Source organism: Lottia gigantea (assembly GCF_000327385.1).
Source record: "Lottia gigantea unplaced genomic scaffold LOTGIsca_24, whole genome shotgun sequence".
In the NCBI taxonomy this organism is placed as follows: Eukaryota; Metazoa; Mollusca; class Gastropoda; family Lottiidae; genus Lottia; species Lottia gigantea.
In genome coordinates, this window is record NW_008708707.1 from 465,619 (window position 1) to 485,578 (window position 19,960).

Consider the following 19,960-nt stretch of genomic DNA (forward strand, 5'->3'; position numbering starts at 1 on the left):
ATTGGTCAATTAAGCAACCAATCAGATTTAAAAATTATAGTATCATCAACTAATAAGATCACGGAATTTACCTAAAATTTTGATAAGATTTGGAAAAGAATTTGTGATGTTTGTAATAGATTTTTCTGGTAGGAAGATCCATAAATATAAGGAAGATCCAGTATATACGGAAGATCCATAAATATAAGGAAGATCCAGTATATACGGAAGATCCATAAATATAAGGCAAATTCACATCAAAGGGTCAACATTAACATTAATAGAGTAGATCACATGCTAAATTTACTACATGTCCATATTAGGATATAACACATTGTTTGTTTTTTGAGCGACGATGTCTCTGTCGAGGTTGTAATGTCCGTGAACGACCTATGGCCATATCATCAACATACGAAATACGAGGTCCAGCAGGCCGGTCGTAAAAATAGTCAAACTCATCCGAATCACTAGAACTAGAACACGTACTACAACTATCTTCGTCATCATAGTAACGATAGCGACGATACTCTGTTTCCGGGGAGCGGTGACGTCTGGTGTGTCGATGACGATCGTGGTTCCGTCTTTCTCCTCGATGACGATGATTTTCCACAAAGTTGCTTGCATTTGGTCTTCCTTCGAAGCTTCTGCTTCGTGGGTACCTCGCTGAAGACCCCCGAACATGTGACCTTGAAGGTGGACGAGAAATTGGATTCATTTTAACGTCGTCTGGTAAGGCAATGTTAGCAGCGTTCCCACGGATATGCATGTTTGATGGAGGAAGCTCAGGATAGGATCGTATGATTGTTGGACTATGTTGTCGTCTGGGTAACGGAGGAGGGGGAGGTGATTGTGGATCCTCGTTGATATCCAATTGATTCATTCGACAACACGCGTCCATTACTTCACCAGAAGTAGGCTGAATTGAAGTATAGTGATGATTGATGCACAAATCTTTCTCTGATGCACTTCTACATGAACTGTGACTGCTGGGTCGATCAGAGCTGGGTGTTTCTGGCAACTCATCATTGGTTAAATCTGGCATCGAAAATTGAGACAGCCGGTTTCGTGTCCTGGCTTCCTGGTACGTCGTGCTGTCTGCACCGATTTCCTGATAATTAAAGGAGTAGACCATTTCAGGCTCTCCTGACATATGTCCTTGAGTACTTTCATAAAGTCCTGGTGCGTACACCTCACTGTTGCTACTAGTAGCGTACCCCTGATCTTTATCAGAAGGGGGGTTGCTGTCTGATATCGTATACTGTTTACGCAACACTTCATGTATGTCCATATTGCCTTCCTGCATCACATGACTAATAGGGGAACTAACTCTAACAGCCTGTATATCCTGTAAATAGTCTTCAGGTCTACGAGGGGTCTGTGTCTGCATAGATCCAGCACGAGAACACGCGGCAGAGCAATATATCACACCGTGTTTGGGTAAAAATGGTTGTCCTAGCAACGACTTCTGACACGTATGACACTTAAAACATTGTTCCGTTGCGTGCCAGTGTTGACCTTCATGGGTCATTTGTCCTTGATCCACTCCAATATGGTCTCCACATGTGTCACAATATTCGGCAAACATTCGTTGAAAACACTGACAACAATATGGCCGCCCTTGACGCATGATGTAGCGTTGTCCACCCAACTGTGCATCACACTCAAAACAGCAGAAATGCTTCATGTGCCATGACAATCCTTCAGCTTCCGTGCACTCATCTGCAAATATTATCTGAAATAAAATACCAAAACATCATTAGCTAGTGGACTACCAAGTTTCAGAGAGGCATCAGGAAGAGGGTCGTCATGTCTTGCTTGTACGTCTTCCACAGTATTTGCTGGAGTGGAGCAGGTCTGTTTCTTTTTCTGTGAGACATTCCATTTCTAATCATTGCTTAGTCCCGTACGGCGCCATCTGGCACAACTTGCCTATACATTGAATCCTGCTCATGCGACCACCTTTTCTAAGCAACCACCTTCAATATGCGACCACAATAAATTCCCCCCTACGACTTTTAAATATAATTAACGACTGGTAAGAGACAACCTTCATTACGCGACAAGCGACCAGCGACCAAGTATTGGGAATTATTGTGCCTCTAATTTTCAAATTTGAAGAAACAATTAATTGCTTAAGGTCACAAAATTGGGCAATGCATCTCCAAATGTTATGTTTCTTACCTCATCACATGCAGCACATCTCGGCTTCAAATTCTCAGCATGGTGACGTCCACAAAATAACTCTCCATCTTTAAAGAAGTAGATCAGATCAACCAGTAACTCTCCGCATGTTGAGCAAACGAAACAAGATGGATGCCAGCATCGTTCGTGACCAGCTCTTGCTGCAAAAACAGCCATATCACCTCCTGGGATCTCATTGTGACACTGAAAAAATAAATTCAAAAATATATTATTCCGACGTTTGTGATGTCTGTATGAATAGAATGATGCATGAATATGGTGATGCACACACAAAAACAAAACAAAAATAGTGTAATAACTTAGGTTTACATGGATCCTTTCTACTAGCTGGTCCTTGGCAAAGCATGTGCCAATTAAAAAAAATGTCAGCATCAAAAGTTGAATCTTCAATGCATTAGAACTCGATTAAAAATTTTGAGAACCATAGTCCAGTTTGAAATTTTTCCACTTACCCGCGTGCAGATGGTACCCTGCATTGTGAGTGGAAGGGGACGGACACTGCCACGCCCCAGGCACTCTCGTTTTCGTTGAGCACTGAACATTCGTAACTCTCGCTTCTCCTCTTCTGATAGGCTGTTACAATATCGTACCTCATTATCATGGGGAGGCAACTGTTGTAGTAATTGTCGAACACGATATTTCTCACCGTTACTGTTTAAATACGGAACCTTGTCATCTGAAATGGCTCCAAAATATTGATGAACCTGAAATATACAAATAATATAAACATTAATCATTGGAATAAAGTTATTATCTTACACGAAAAACAATAGGTTCTGAGGACCATGTCTAACAACTGGCCAAACATTTAAGCAATATTAAAACAGAAGATTGCCATATCTATTTTGACATAAGTGTGTTTTGTCATAAGAATTTAAACATCAAAGCTATAAGATTTACAACCCTTTTCTGAAAATCAAGAAAAGCTCAAATTTACCACAGCAAATAGCTATGACTTTCTAAATTGTGCACAAACATTTAAATTTGAGAGAAAAGAAGGAAATGAAAGGTCGACAGGTAGGGTTGTGATAAAAACCAGCTTGTATAATGTTTATTTATTAAGATAAGGACACAAGTAGGAGAGATATACCTCCACCATTGATTTCACTAGAAATTGAAATAGAATGGAGTTTTACATCCCTTTCAGATATTTTTGGGCTAATGAAGTTCTCTATAATGCGGAGTTGACAAAAAACTAGAGAGTGAAATAGAACGGTTTCTATTGGACTATTGAAGGCTATTAGAAATGAAATGGCATTTTATATCCTGCTTTCTGCTTCCCCCCCACCCCATCCCCCTCCTAAAAACCTGCTGTTAAAGTAAATGGTGGCAGTGTACAATGAGAAAAATTTGTGGTTTAGTGGACATCAGCAAACAATTTCAAGTCTCACGTTCGTCTTCTAACCAAAGAACTTCTTAAAAAAAAAAAGAAAAAAAAAGTAACATGCAAAGGCAGTATGGTGTGGTTAGCTATGGTCTATTTTTAACTTTGGTTTGAATCTAACACCACACTTCAAACAATCAGGCTAACAATTTGGTTGGAGATTTATTCAAGCCATCTGGCCTAGCAACGCAAGCCGGCAACAAACTTCAAAACACATGATATATATCACATTGGGTGCATTTTCTAACCATCTGGCTGCAACAGGTATAGCAAGCACGCAGCTCCACCCTTCCAACATAAAATTATATTCTAATTTCTGGGTAATTATGGTTAAATTAGCCCTTGCCTTAGACAAAAACCAGACTTCAGAGATGTGAAATTTAATATATTTGTTCTCAAGTTTAAAGATAAGTGAAATTGGACAGAAATTGAAGTTTTATACATAACAGAATGTCTGGTTATCTATATTGGCATCTTCTGAATAATGTAATGGTGTTTAACTTCTTACTATTATTCAAAGTAATCAAGGTAGTGCCATGTAGTGTGCAATAAGGGAAATATTGCTCAGACAGCATCATTAGCCTAGTCTTTATAAATTTCCTAAAAAGAAATGGAGCTATATTTCCTAATAAACTGTTCCCTGTTCCTCATCCAAGTAATAAAAACAGACAATGCCATGCAGTATGCAATAAGGGAAATTTTGCTGGGACAGTGGCATTAGCCTACTCTTTTTCTGTATCTTGAACTAATGAAATGAATTAAATGTAGTTTTACATCCTTCTTTTCTGCTAATGATTGAACTAATTGGCTTGTTATGACCAATGAAGTCTTCATAATAACTCTATGAGAGAAAGTAACTGAAAAACTGCTACACTACATTATCTAATTGTAGTAGAACATAATGCAACATTTTGCACGACTGTATCCCTTTAACTAATTCAAATTCTATTAACAGAGAGTTGATTTATTTGAATGTTTACTTTAACTGAGAGTTAACTTTCCTTTTATCTAGTTTACGTAAGATAGGATTCAAAACACTCTACAACGAATAATTCGATTGGCAAACCTCCATACAACATTCACACAAAATCATGGTATTCTTAAATTGACCACCCAACGAACGGATGTACAAGTTAAATTGAATAAATAAACATTAAGCAATGTGGACTCCCACAAATAGACTCAATTTGTTTGATGACTTTGCATCTTTCAATGATAGTTTTGTACCAGAAAGTTATATGAATTCCAAATGCAAATTTTGTGTTTTTCGTTTATTTTTTCAAGTTTCAAAAAACACGATTAGCAATTGTCCATTTAAGTCCAGTGCATTCTTGAGGCCGCCATTTTCCATCCAAAATGGCTGATCACTTTAATTAGCAACCGTTATAGGATATATGTAATATTCAGTAAAGTCCAAACTAGCACCACCATTTTCTATCAAAATGGCTGACCATGATGGTTAGCAACAGGTGTGAAAAATCAACCTCTCTAGTTACTCGATACTTAAATAAATAGTGAGCAATCTTACCATCAACTTTACCTACTATTATACCGTGGCCAAAAACTACAATCAGTAATTGGTTGAGGTCTAACAACCAACAGATACAATACATATGATGGTAATAACAGAGTTAGCTGGCTAATATTGTTAGATTAGCTTTTACTAAATTGCTTTAGTAAAATGGCCAAATTGGTTTTTACTTTGAGTAATGTAGCAAAAACTAGCCTTACTTTTGGTAATATGGTTACATAAGACTTACTTTTGGTAATATGGTTATATTAGTTCATGTGGCTAAATTAGTTTTACTCAGGGTAAGTATTTTTTGGAGAAAAAGAGCTAAAATAACCTTCAATACTTTGGGTAATATTGCTAAATTATCCTTACTTTGGCTCATGTGGAGCTATTTGGATAAACAACTATGTGTTCAAGAAATTTTAGAATCACCTGATGGTACTTCTTGTTTGAGAGGCCGCTACTAAACAATTCTTGCTCTCCCGATTTTGTCATGCTTTGGATGAGATCTTTGGTTAACGTAACTGTTTAGCATGCATGGTTATTATTACCCATAATTCAGTAAAGAAATGAAAGAAATTAGATTTAGATAAGAAAGCGAGATATTTTTCTATTTTCACCAGAAACTGTAGGAGTTTAGATGAGCACCAGACTTGACATTTTCAGGTTAAAAACGTTAAAATTAGACATGTGCTTGTCAGCTGCCGTGATCCTCAACTTTCTCAACAATTGTTCAATTTCTTCAAAAACTTGTTTTCTGCCATATACCTGCCTGCCTGCCTGACTCACTGCCATGATGAAAGAAGAAATCGGTTCCACACAGATTTTCTCCATCAAAATTGTTCTGCCTGGCAATGTTCATTCTGAATGTATATCCTCCACGAGATTCCAAGAATTTTTTCATGCAATATACATTATTTTCTACATCGGCCATGACTTGCAAACTGATTTGACAGACACAAGTGCATAGTGGTGCCAATCAATGAAAGCTAAGAATTTTTTGATTGATTGATTGAAGAAGTACTACAACCCTACAATAAATGATGGACTTTGAAACTAAATAGTGATACAGATAGCTAAAAATGTCCTTTTTGCACCTGATGGGGCTTATGAAGACAGACAGAAGGGAATTTTACCAGGACAGCAGCATTAGCCAAGCCTCTAGAATTTCCATCACAGATGATTTGTTTGATGGATCTTTAAAATACTAAAATAGAAGGTGTTTTCTCAACATTTCATGTGAAGTTTTTTCCTGTGTTAAGAATCAAACAGTAAACAAGCCATAAAATAAGTGAACTCTCATCTCACTAATGATAAAAACAGAAGGGGAGTTAACTGCTGTAGAATTCTGACATAATTATGATTCAAGGAGGATATATTTATATTTTGAACACAGGTAGAATCAAGTCAAGATATTTTCATGTACATCTGGGTATGATTTAAACATGAGAACATGAGAACATGAGAACATGAAAACATGAAACATGAAAACATGAGAACATGAGCAGTCCACTTTCTAAAGAATTAAATAGTCAGTAGTAATTGAAAGTATACAAGCTAGACTTATATAGTGATCTTTTACTACTTTAACTACCTTAAAATATGATAGACTGTAAAGTAACTGTCTTGCTTGACTGTCTGTCATAGCTCAAATTCCAACAGGCAATGCCAGGCAGTGTTCAATGAGGGAAATTTTGCTAGGTCAACAGCTATAGCCAAGGCGTTTTCAATATCTAACCATTGAAGCACCTGTACAGCCTGTAGCATACAGGGCCGCAGTTTAATGTTCCATCTGAACGACTAGATGCTTTTTCCATGGCAGCCTCTCCAACCTGCATCACGGAGATTTGAAAAACATCACTAGTCTTTAAATTGAAAGATGATTTTCCATAATTGGCATTACATCCCACAATTCCATGCTTTCTCATCCGTGACCCTTTCCCAATAAAAACCAACGTAATGTAAACAACGACCAACAGCTAAAATTCTTTGAATCAATAATAAGGTTGACGTCTGCTAATTTAAAGTCAACAAGGGAGATAATTCAATTACCACAAATTAAATTACTGCTGCTCTAACTCAGGCAATGATTCAACAGCTTAATTGAGAAATTTCTGTGGTTTGGTTTTCATGTTATTTTATCAGGGCTACTGATAGAATATGTCAGTTTAGTAACAAAATGGCTTACTAAGATCCAGTCATGAATGGCAGAACCTGTTAAATGACTGGCTTAGAATTTGGGAATCTTAAGTGGCACAAAGTCATTGATGTTTAGATTCTTAAAGTTTGGTTGCTATGTATTTTGATCAGGGCTACTGAAATGACAGAGTTAACCAGTCGAGTAACAAAATGGCTGATACAGGCTTTAAAACGCTCAGCTAAGTTATTTGGGGTCCATTAAGTTTTAGAACAAAGCTTGCCTGTTTTGCCGATAACCTGCCATGGCTGAATGCATTGAGTCTTAGAATAAAGCTCTTTTTGAAGGAGATATCATACATTGTTACCAAAAACTGATAAATCTGTGTAAAAAAGGAGAAATTATTCAACAATTCTTCGTATTGTTATTTTGATTCTCCCTCTTTAACCAAGAATAGAGTACTTGAAGAAATCAATCTAGACCTGCATAAAAAAACATCACAGTCCAATATGAAATATGAGCCTAATCAAATCTAAGTTCTGTTGGAAATCAAGTCAAGCTTCATAAATAAATCCAAATTAAGAATTCCATTAACGATAGATTTTTTAGCTCAGGAGAAAAAGTGACTAGAATTTTGAATCTCATACATTTTAAAAGAGAGATAAAAGAAAATGGCCATAGATTTTTGTTGAATTTATTCTTGTTGGAAATTTGATAGTTTGTCTTAAAGATACCCTCCATCTTAAAACCTCAATAACATTTTGGAAGACAGATGAGTTTTATGTCCCACTATTCTGGAACAGAATGAGCCAATGAACACATACAAAGCCTTACAGTGTTCAATGAGGGATAATTTTGGAAGAGAATGATGATTGATGCTTGAATACCTTTGAAAGAATTGCGTTTACAGTAGATTGTTTTGCTGATCAAAGATACCTCAGTAGGCTAGGTGAAAATTGAAAAAAAAAAAGGTCGGATGAAGCCATTTTTCTGGCAAAGTTTCCATCATTGTACACTTCTAAGCATGGCCTTTCGTCATAATCTTTTGCTGAGGCAAAAAGTAAGAACAATAAAATCAATTTATTTTGCTGCTTCTTGCACATTTCTAGCCTCATTTGATCAAAATCAGCCCCAAAAATACTTTCTTGATATTAACTGTCAAGGGATTTTCAAGCTGAAAGAACACGAAACACCAATTTCTAAGAAAAAAACTGGAAGGTGTATCTTTAAGTGACTGATCATAAATTGGCAAGTTTATAATTATCCCTCCATATTTTTCTTAGATTGGGGATAAAGATAAATATGATGACTCACAGACTCTCCCTGTCGAATATTAAATACTTCCTCGGTACCAAATATTCTGAGGTTAAGTATGAATGAATTAATGAATGAATATATAATTAAGAGAATGAATAAATGAATGAATGAATGAATAAATGGCTATTAAATGTAGAAAATTAGAAATAAATGCTTGAAGTATTATTCAAATGTTAAATACTTCTTCTGTAACAAATATTCCGAGGTTAAGTATGAATGAATTAATGAATAAGAGAGTGAATAAATGAATGAATGAATGAAAAGCTATCAATTGTGGAATATTAGTGGTGAACGAATGAATGCACAAGGCAAAAAAATATCAAGATTGAATATTAAATACTTTCTTGGTACCAAACATTCTGAGGTTTTAGTATGAATGAATGAATGAAAAGTGCCTGTCAATTATGGTCTTTTAAAATTGTTGCAGATTTTATATGAATTTCTAATTGAATGAATGAATGAAAGAAAAAAAGCCTGAATGAATGAATGAAAAGAGGCTGTCAATTATGGTCTTTTAAAAATTGTTGCATATTTTATACGAATTAATGAATGAATGAAAGCATGATTTATTGAATGAATGAATAAAAAGAGGCTATCAATTATGGCACAAAGAGATGATCAATAAAACATTATGACAGATTTTAGGATTTGAATGGAAATGAAATGAAATCATTAACAATATTTTATGATTTTTATCCCAAAAAATTACCCAAAATTCTCAGCGCCATGTAAAAACATATTTTAATCAACTAAAAATAAGGAATTACTTTATATTTGATAGTGTAGAGTGTTTACTCATCAGTAAATCGGTTTAACACTGTATCACAACAATAGATCTCGATTAGCCAACTTCACCATTACTAATGACAAGTACAATATAACCACTTTACAGTAATAAAAAAATTCAAACAAACTAACACTTGAATTGAAGCAACGACAAAAAAATCAATTCCTAAATTGGTTTTTATTATGTTTTTCGGAAACACGTTGTGTCGTTAAGCCGACACAGTATTTGTTTTCCTTGTCAATGACTTCCAGCGGTGACTTATTTCATCCGTTTCTGTCACTCGCATGTCAAAGATGAAACAGTACCGGAATACTTCTAGCTGCTCTTAATTTGGCTAGTGCAGTGTGCAATGAGGGAATTTTCACATGTAAACAAAGAAACAACATCAGAAGAAGTAAAAAGATAAGGAGTTTTACATTCTGTATTTGATTGCGCTTATACAGTGTGCAATGACGGAAATCCAAATTAACCCATTTCAACTTCCTTTCACGGGCTTTTATCACAATTGCCTGAAACAGTACTGACAGACAAACTGCTGTACCAAATAAGGACAATTTTCTAAGACAGCAGCATTCACATATTCTTTTCGAATTTCAACTGTCTAGGGACCTTTAACATGCACAATGAATTAGTAGTGACAGAAGAAGAATGGTGCCATCACATCTGACAAAATTATAGAGAAACACAGAGAAATTCCTGACACATGTCTCCGACATCTTACATCAAAAAATACAACTTGTACATTAGCAGACGACAAAAATGGCTATAAGTTTGAATCAACGAAATGTGCGGCAGATTGTCTTGACACTTGCTTCCGTTAAGAAACATCCAAACATCTTATACAACTGGTACATTAGCAGATGACAAAAATGGCCACAAGTTTAAATCGAAGAATTAATCATCCTTGTCGACTTCTTCATCTCAAGAAAAATCTTCGTTTTACAAAATTGATCAGCTTTCAAGTTTTGTGAAAATCCATGGTGAAAAGCTTCGAATGAAAGCAAGCAATTACCGTAAACAATAATTATGTGTATCAAACAATCACCAATTTCTTTAGAAAGTTGGAAATTCCATTCGATTGGCGCCAACGATTCCAAAAAGATTTTATTTCATGCAGGTCGTAAGGGTCAACGGATAAAAATACGGAATGTTTAAAAATGGCATATAAATCAAGGAATGGAACTGAAGAATTTAGATGACTAATATTTCAGAATATTGGTATTATGACTCTTAATATTTCTTTTATAACACTCTTAGATATGGTGATCAGTGAATAAATAATAGAAATACAAGAAGAATGAATGAATAGCTCAATGGATGAGATGAATGAATGAATGAATGAATGAATGAATGAATGAATGAATTAAGTGAAATGAATGAAAGAGTGAATGATGGAGGAAATGATCTTCTGAATGAATGAATATGAAAATTCCAGATTAGTTTCTGTGGATGGATGGAGAAATGAAAGAATGAATGAAGAAATGTCTTTGAATGAATGAATGATCAATTTTTGAACTTTGATCACAATCAGCAATTTGAACATTACCCCAAAGCAGTACCCCTACCCCCTTACATCTAGCCCCCAGCACCTAACATAAACCTATAATAACATATACTATTACCAAACTCTTCATTATTGTCTTTCCTTAATAGCTCACTAATGTCCCTAATAATTACAGGCCCCTTGGAGAGACCTCAGGGTATTAGGCAATACATATCTCAAATATGTTATTATCTATAATTTTCTAACTGGGGGCAAGGAACGGAGGGGAGGGGGTAGAGAATGGGGGTAGGGATTACCACCTGTACATCATTAGAACCCCTAATAATTGATTGATATGCCTTAATGATACCATATGTTGTGTTTATCTTCAAAAAGTCCTTAATAGATATTCCAATTGACTGAGCTTATCTCATGCTGTTGACACACGTTTTGGATTCACAATCCTTATCAGGACAGCTAGTTTTGAGAAGGGTTACCTTCATAAAAACAATGTGGCAAGGCATCCTTTACTTTTCAGTGACTGGTTTGAGCAACTTGGTGTTACTTTCAGAGAGTCCAAATACCAAAGAAAACCCCAAAATTAGCAAACTTTCTGAATAATTGTTTTGAAATTAAAAACTAGGACAAGTAATTTGTTACTAGGCTAAAAGTCCACTTAGCCAATGAAAGGAGTTTTGATATTTGTATTTAAACTAAAGTCAATTTGGCCATTAAATTTTTTTCTCTCACCTGCCAAAAATACCTGAAAAGTTAATTAATATTAAAGAGCCTTAATGATGATATATCATATCATTACGTTAATTATAATGTCATTTATATTTGTTCTTATTCAACAATACCAGATGGCGCTGTAATATCGGCTGACGACATGACAGATCGCTAATGGCTACCAACGTTACCGATATCACTTCACATATTTACATAAAATCATAACGTTGTTTATTCAAATCTTGTGGTGTAATTTTCATTTCATTTACTCCTTATGATTTATTGATATAATCAATTTTTTCCGCAGACATTTTTTTTTTAGATTGCATGCATGATATTATGCTAATCATAACAAATGACGTAATTTGTTATCAATTTATTTCAAAGCCTTCCGTCAATTGGCACACAGAAAAAAAGGAAATGTGAACATCTTAATTAAAATAAATGGCCCAGAATTTTACGTAACTTAATCATAGAAGCAAATTGCGATAAATCGCGTCTGAATTGGGTCTTTTCAAGACAATTGGTCATTATTTCAACATTATGGAGATTTACGACAAAGCAAAAATCTTTGGAATTAGAAAAGTATTTGGAATTAAGCAGAATTCGAAAGTCCTATAAATTCCAATGGATGAAACCTTTTCTTTCATCTTGAAGTCCAAGATTTTGAGTTATTTGAGAGGAATTTGATAAATTTATAAATTTGATTACTGAATTGAACTGATTAAAGATGGAAGCTTTCATTTTCAGATAAAATTGTTGAATTATTTTAAATTGAGTTGTGTCAAAGTATTATAGATTTAAACTTCTGAAATTTTCCAATAGCAAAGATTGATACCCATCCATAGCAACCATGGCAGCCATATTGAAAACATCTATGGTTGTAGGTATTCTGGCTTTCCAAATTATCATACTTCTTAATCTTGGAATTCCAAAAAAGTAAGAATTGTGCAATACCTATCTATAGCAACCGTGGCAGCCATATTGAAAAAATATTCCAAATTTGAAGTGAAATTGTTTCGTACTTCATCACTCGAGTAAATCTGTAAAAAATCATTTTGTCTGACAGTAATTTGTCCACTGGGAATTTTCATTGCCAATTTTCAGGTAATTCAATAAACAAACTTCTTCAAGTGGCCAAAAACACTTTAAGAATAGGGTTAATTAGGACATTGGCTTGGCTAGCTCTGACAAAATTCCATTCTAGGCCTACTTTGAAATCAGACGTTTTATGATTTTACCAAATTTATGAATTGCACTTGAAAGTATTTTTTTTGGCAAGATTGGACAAAATTACACAAACTCTACATTTTATAGAATCTTCCTAAGATTTTTTGCAGGAACCCTTAATTTTTGATTCCCATTTGTTCTAAATCTGCGACCAGTATACCATGTTCTTTATAGCAAACTGTTCAAATTCATTGCAGTTTTAAACACTTGATGCCACTCTACAATTTGGCTGGTCAATTCAGCTGCCCTTTCATACAGTCCAACAAACTAATAGCTTATTTTAGTAATCTATGATCACGTGTATAGTCATTTAAATTAAGAAATTTCATTTGCTCCCAAGAACATTATATTTTTTAATCTCTTTTTTTAGAGAGTTCAAAAAAATTAATTTTTCAGTAATAGAACTTTATATTCTTTTCCCTTTCTTAAAGCACATTATAAAATGGACTGCAGTTGAATCAATTGGTAAAAGGAATTGCTCAAAGAATGGGAACGCAGTTTTGCCAATCAAAATGGATGATTACATCCCTTTGTTACTTGGCAGAATATAAAAGATTTATTCCTATCATATATTGAGAATACCATGATAAATGTCATTTAACCCATAAACATATAGAATAAACAATTTGAATAATGGGGCAATAAACTTGATATGTCATGGTATATTCTGAAGTCACAGTGGCTGTTATATGCCTTGTGACTGGATGAATGAATGAATGAATGAATGAATGAATGAATGAATGAATGAATGAATGAATGAATGAATGATGGCACAATAAGCTTTGTATGTCATGAAGAAGTTACATTTATAGTAATATGCCTAGTGAATGAATGAATGAATGAATGAATGAATGAATGAATGAATGAATGAATGAATGAATGAATGAATGAATGAATGAATGAATGAATGAAAGTACCTTCCGTACTAATTTGCTTTATAATTTTCAAAATGTCTTTTTTACATGTATTGGAACCCAAAGTCACAAAATAGCCAAAAAAGCTTAACTTTATCCTAAAGCATGCAGGGCATTTTAAACCAAATCTGAAACTATATGGTACCACAGTTATACATAATACACATGAGTCATTCTATATCTCTTCCAGGAATAAAAGAATTCAGTTCCAATGTCTGAGCATCCAAAAACCCAGAAAATTGTTAATTTTCACCAGAATTATTTCCAATGTGTTTGTAATAATTCTGTCGAGAGAATATTTTTTATGGAAGAATAAAACAACAAGAAGGCATATTCTTTCTCTGAGTCATGGAAGTTTCACCAATTCTTATATTGATATCTGTTACTGGGAACATATTCACTGACACTTAACTTTGGTATACTTAGTTTATAAGAAATATGGTTAATAATACTAAATTTGAAATTAATCAACCAATCAGATATGGCAGAGCCAAGTTTACATCTGAGGAAGGGTGAAATATCTGAGATTGTCCGAATTTCTAACCTAGATAAGAGATTTTTGCCCCTAAAACTTGCTTTAGGGCTACGAAGGGGGCAACTGTCCCCTCTACTCTGCCACAGATCAGATGAAATCAGAAATAGAAATAAAATGATTTAATCGGTTATACCAAAGTTACTCGTGTTTAGGGGGGGGCAGGGGGGTATGGGCGGATGCAAATTTACCATTCTTTAACATCTCATGTGCTGAATAACGTACCAAAAGACTGGCTTCTTTTTAAAACAATATATTTCAATCAAGCTAGTGGGTGCAGGGAACTTATTTCAAGTAGTAGATATACAAGATGTAATGATGTAAGATTAGTGTTAGTTTTAAACTAGATCTAATACAAGTGTTAGTATAGATCTATTATACTTGATAAAAGCTGGTAGTCCTTGCTAGAAGCTAAATATGACATAATATTACCCAATGTTTGTCAACTGGTCACCATTTGATACATTATCCTCTACAAACACTTGGTTTTAATAACTCTAAACTCATGATGGTCTACACCATAGCCTTTGTCTTAGCTATAGACTCTAAACATTTCTGCCCTCACAACAAAAAGCTCTAATTATTTTCAACTTTAATACAGGGGGCACAGTAGCTCAGTGAGTTTGTTGCTTGCTTGATTTCTTTTGGTTTGGGCTATGATAAAGTATGGTGAATTTGCTGCTTGATGCTTTTTTCATGGCTACCCCTCTCACTGCAATCAGTTAAAATATTGTCAAAGCTGCCTATAATGAGGCCACTTTCATCTGAACTAAGGACTTTGCTATCCATGGACATGATGGTGACAAGATGTTCCTATATAACAAGATAAACATCAGATCCTATCAATTGGGCTAAAGATTTCCCATGGACAAAAATGGACACCAAGATAATGGCCAAGTCCTTCAATAAATCCAAGTTTTGTCAAAGGAGATCAAAGCATTCACAACAATCAGGGTCCTTGAAACACAAGGATCTAAATGATACCCTAAAATCCTTTAAAAGTAGGGGGAGTAACTTGTTTGAACTTCCTGTTATATAACCACCTAGGTGAAATCTGCCCACTTGAGACAAGATCTGGTTCACAAGATAAAATAAATCCTGAGATTAGTTGTTTAAGGACAGGGATTTCATTACGGAGATTAACACCTTTCAAAATATCCTGTATCAAGTGATTGAAAACCAACACTGGGCAGACTTACAGAAGCACTGGCCTTGGCTTCAGATTTTCTGTTATCTTGAGAAGGATTCCAACTCACAGCATTTTTAAAAAAATTAGAATTCTGCAAGGATACTTCAAATTCCCCTGTCAACTTTTTGTAATTTGTGGTTTTTTAAAATAACTTTACCATTAGGTTTTAATTGAAGTTACCTTTTTCTCACTTCTTTCATTCAACCTAAAAAGTTCCTTTAGAAGTTAGTATTGAAGAACACTGGAGTTCCGCTACTTGAGTTTCCGTCAAGGATTATTAGTCATTTTATAAATAATATCTCTGTTTATAATCTCAACAATCAGTGAATAGACCAATATCTGAGAACGTGATTCTGTCAGATATCACATACAATGTGTCAAATTGTCTGATTGCAGCAATAAATAGCGCTATGATATTCAGACAATTTGCCTGATTAATAGACGATACAGACCAATATTTGTCGATACACTTCCATCTTGTAATCTTTTATTTGTATTGCTTGACTAATTCTTTATTTGTTACGACTATTTGTGTGCGTTTGAGGTATTAGAGTTACAGTTAGATTTAGAATCATCATTTTTTCTGAATGTAGAAAAAGGATATTAAATGGGTAGACTTTTTACAGGACTAATTAGTTGCCTTTAATCTTAATGCTTAAAACTTTTCTACAATCAACGAAAATTGAACGTCATTTTTTTCTGACCATAGCCAAACGACACCAAAACCATAAAATGAGGTAGAGCTTTCTAATTGAAGCCTAAAACTTGACAACCAACATAAAAACCCAAGACCACGTTTGTTTTGATATATATAAGCGAAAAACATCTTAAGCTTCTGAACAATTTTGCTAACTGAACTATGACCCTATCTAATATAACCCTCATTGCACACTGCATGGTGTAGGATGTTAAGCTCCATTATATTCCAATCAAACTTATCGAAGCAGATGTCATAACTTTTTCAAATCAACAATCTTCTTTTCTGATCATTTTTCATACATATCAATATAGACAATGAGTCGGCTTCAAATTTCTGGCATCTCTTAATTATATAATTTACTTTTTGGCAGAATTTCTTAGTTTTTGAATTGAATTAGGTAAGTATAGGGTAAATTAATCACAAATTTTGGCACCCCATTCTAAATGAACCACTATCTAAAAGAAGCTGTGTACATTATTTTTGCATTTGTAAGAAACTGTTTAATTTAGTAATGGCACTTACAGTTAAGCCCTAACCCAAATTTTTTACAAATTAAATTTGGCACTTTTTTTTTGACACTGCAATTTCTTTTGTTATTTTTTTAATCCCAAACCAAATTTTTTCTTATAAAAATTATTTAGTTTAAAACAATGAAACTTGTTTTTTATGACACTGCAGTTAATTTTGTGATTTTTTAACAAATTTAATTAAACCATCATCTTAATTGCAATTAATTAAAGTGTCACATTCTTGAAGTGATTTGGTAAAAATAAAAGGTAATTAATAAAAATGCCAAAATATATTGACCTAATTAGTGAACCTTTATTATTAAGGTTTTCTGCATCTGCAGGCATGAATTCACCAATCTGAAGAAAATGCTTTGAAAAATAAATAAGAAACCAAGAATTTAGGTCCCAAAAAATTCAATGCTTCCCACGACAAATTTACAAAAACTTAGTAACCATAAATAGAGGTTTTTATAATACACATATAATGAATCAATTCATTGTTAATTGATCTACAGCTAATCTTTTCAAACCCAATCAAACTTGTCTACAATCTGACTGCGTGTCAATTAATCTAGAGAGTCCACCATGATTAAATTAAATCAACTGTCACGAATTAGAAACTTGGTCTTCGCTTCCTTCCTGATTGAATCAAGAAAATCAGGTCAAAATTTTCAGAAAATTATAGAAAAATTTCAGAAATGTAAAGCTGAAATTTAGCTTTATCAGCTGGTAAAGCAAATATTTAAATGGCTATCCCTTTTTTTCAGGTGTTTTTTTTTCTTTTTTCCCCAAAAAATGAGTTTACAAAATGCGATGTTTGCTGTTCTTATTTTGAAGATGCAAATTCTTTCATTAATGTTAGGTGGTGATGAGAACATAGACTCATAAAAGCACCGGCCTAGGTATCAAAGGAAAGATTATTAGTACTTTCGCCCTTTGGCGTCTGCTCTCTAAAATGAGTTTTTAGACTTTGTAGTTTGTAGTTGGCTGTACTAAATTTGAAAATGGTCTAACAGTAAATGAATAATCATCTTAAGTTATTACCATATATTTAGGTGACTATATTGAAGTTTTCAGAAAAAAAAAGTTCATGAGTTTTTTGCCCTTTGGCGTCTGCACTCTCAAATGAGTTTCAGAAAGCTAGCTGGTTGTATAAATAGTAAAAGAATAATCATCTTTAGTTATTGCTGCTCACAAATCATAACCCCCTGGTTTCATATTACCGCCTCTCATAAAACCTCACTATGAATCTTAATGATTTACAGTTAGTTTCTACCATCTCAGTTCCTTCAGAAATAATGACTTGTTTTTGACCTGTTGGTCGCTGTTATGAATTTTTAGTTATTTTTGTCTGAGGTAATTTCAACATCATTTTTTTTTTGGAAGTTTAGACTTAAAATGTGGTTTTAGGGTAATTTTATATTTAAAGGGACAGAAATTTCTTCAAAAATATCTCAAACTAAGAATTTCTTTTCATATTTCTATAGATGTCTTTTCTTGACAGAGTCTCATTAAAAGGCAAGTCGTCTTTTTAACTTTCAAACAAGGATAATTCTGTACACACATGGATTTGAAGGCTCATATTTCGACGGTGAGCTATGAACACTGATTGGCTAAGCTAAAAAAATTTCAGTTTCTGAGACTAAGGTATGATTGGTCAAAAAAAATATAGGGGCACCTGTCCCTTTTAGAGTTTTTTGGAGATACATTAGGAACTTCCCAGCTAATAATGAGCTATCATAGAAAACACCTACTAAATTCTAATGTAGCTAGGTTAAAAAATTAACTAATTCACTAAGTTAAGAAAAAAAAACATTTCTCCCAAAATATATAGATAAAAAATATCAGCTAATTTGCAATAACTATCAAAATTTATTAGGCTAAAATAAAATGGCAAGTTAAGGAAACTAAGAGTTAGAATTGATGAGGTTGTTGCATGCAAGGAACTATCTCTCAGATTATCGCAGGAATTAGGTTACAGAGAAATAATGCTGACTCGACAGATTCCTATTGTCACAGTGATTACCATGGCCTTAAGCTAAAATCAATTCCTGAATATCACAGGCTACTTGGGGACAATTCTGAAAATCTGCTGACGAGACAATTAATTCTAGCAGATATCTTCAGGGACATTGTACTTTTGAAAATGGTTTTGGTTTTAATTTTGGTTTTTGAATAGTATATCAAAGTTCACATGAAAAAAATATTTATTTTTATTAATGTGTTTTGAATTGAGTAATCTGTTTACCTAATTACTAATTGAAAAGTAATGTCTAATATTAAATTTTTAAGCTCACTAGTAAGAGCTTATACAAGAAAAAAATGTTCCAGTGACAATTTGGTTTACTTTTTAAAAGCCCATTGGCAAAAAATGCTGATTAGCTAAAAACTAGAGAATTTTTTTCCATATGCCAAAGGAACTCCAAACATAGGGCTGAATTACGGTGAAAATCCCCTCCTCTTACTCAGGATAGCGTATGCAGTAATTTTGTTGACTACGATCTCCAGTAACCCTTTCATACTCTTTGATTTTATCTGATATTCTAAGGTTTTTAATGATCATCTTTAATCATCATTGATTATTACTTTATTTTGTCGTTGATTGATCTGAATTTTCACCTCGGCCCGTGCTTTCGTAATTCCTATTATATATTGTTGTTACAACCACTCTCACCTAATATTGTACATGTAGGCTATGTGGACGACTAAAAAATGAGCAGAAAACAAGAAGTATAGATAAAGAAATCAAACTGAAAATCAGGAAAAATTAAATCAAGTTTGAAAGAAGAATAAAACCAGGAAATAATTAAATACAACATGCAGTGAAAGAATATTAAAAAATTTAATCGTAGACTAACCTGTTCTGGCTTCAATCCTGGAGGTACCCACGTATATTCCTCTAAAGGACATCCACTGTCATCATCAGACGTTGAATTCCGTTTAACATCGTGTATTAACCTTTGAAGACTTCGATCCTGTTCACTGCCCACAGACATGTCATGTGTTTCTGGCGGACATTTACAGTGTCGGCAGATTTTCCTGAAAATATAAAGAATATTGAATTGAGATAAACTATTTATCAGGGCTGTTGATTTGATTGTATTTACCAGTCATGTCTGACTAGAACTTTTTGATGTTGATTGGCTTTATTTGCCAGCTAAGATGTCTGATTAGCTGTATTTGCCAGTCATGTTTGATTTGATGTTTAGGCTATTTATGGGTTATACTTGCTAGTATTGTCTGACTCGAGCTCTAGAATGCTGAACTGACTGTATTTGCCAAAGTATTTTTAAACTGGCACAATCTAAGAATCCTGTCTCCTGCAAATGTCTGTCACTTACATAAGCAGAAATCT

The 19,960-nt window shown here is 33.9% G+C and overlaps 1 protein-coding gene across 1 annotated transcript; it reads right to left on the reverse strand.

The window, feature by feature from the left end:
* Nucleotides 1-1,378: 1,378 nt before the first annotated feature.
* LOTGIDRAFT_62000 (hypothetical protein) lies at nucleotides 1,379-19,661 on the reverse strand (the record flags this gene model as incomplete). Its single annotated transcript, XM_009055231.1, has 4 exons — nucleotides 1,379-1,711; nucleotides 2,161-2,364; nucleotides 2,634-2,885; nucleotides 19,464-19,661. Coding segments are annotated over 4 exons (987 nt in total), but the record flags the coding sequence as incomplete, so codon positions are not given.
* Between the last annotated feature and the right edge of the window lie 299 nt (nucleotides 19,662-19,960).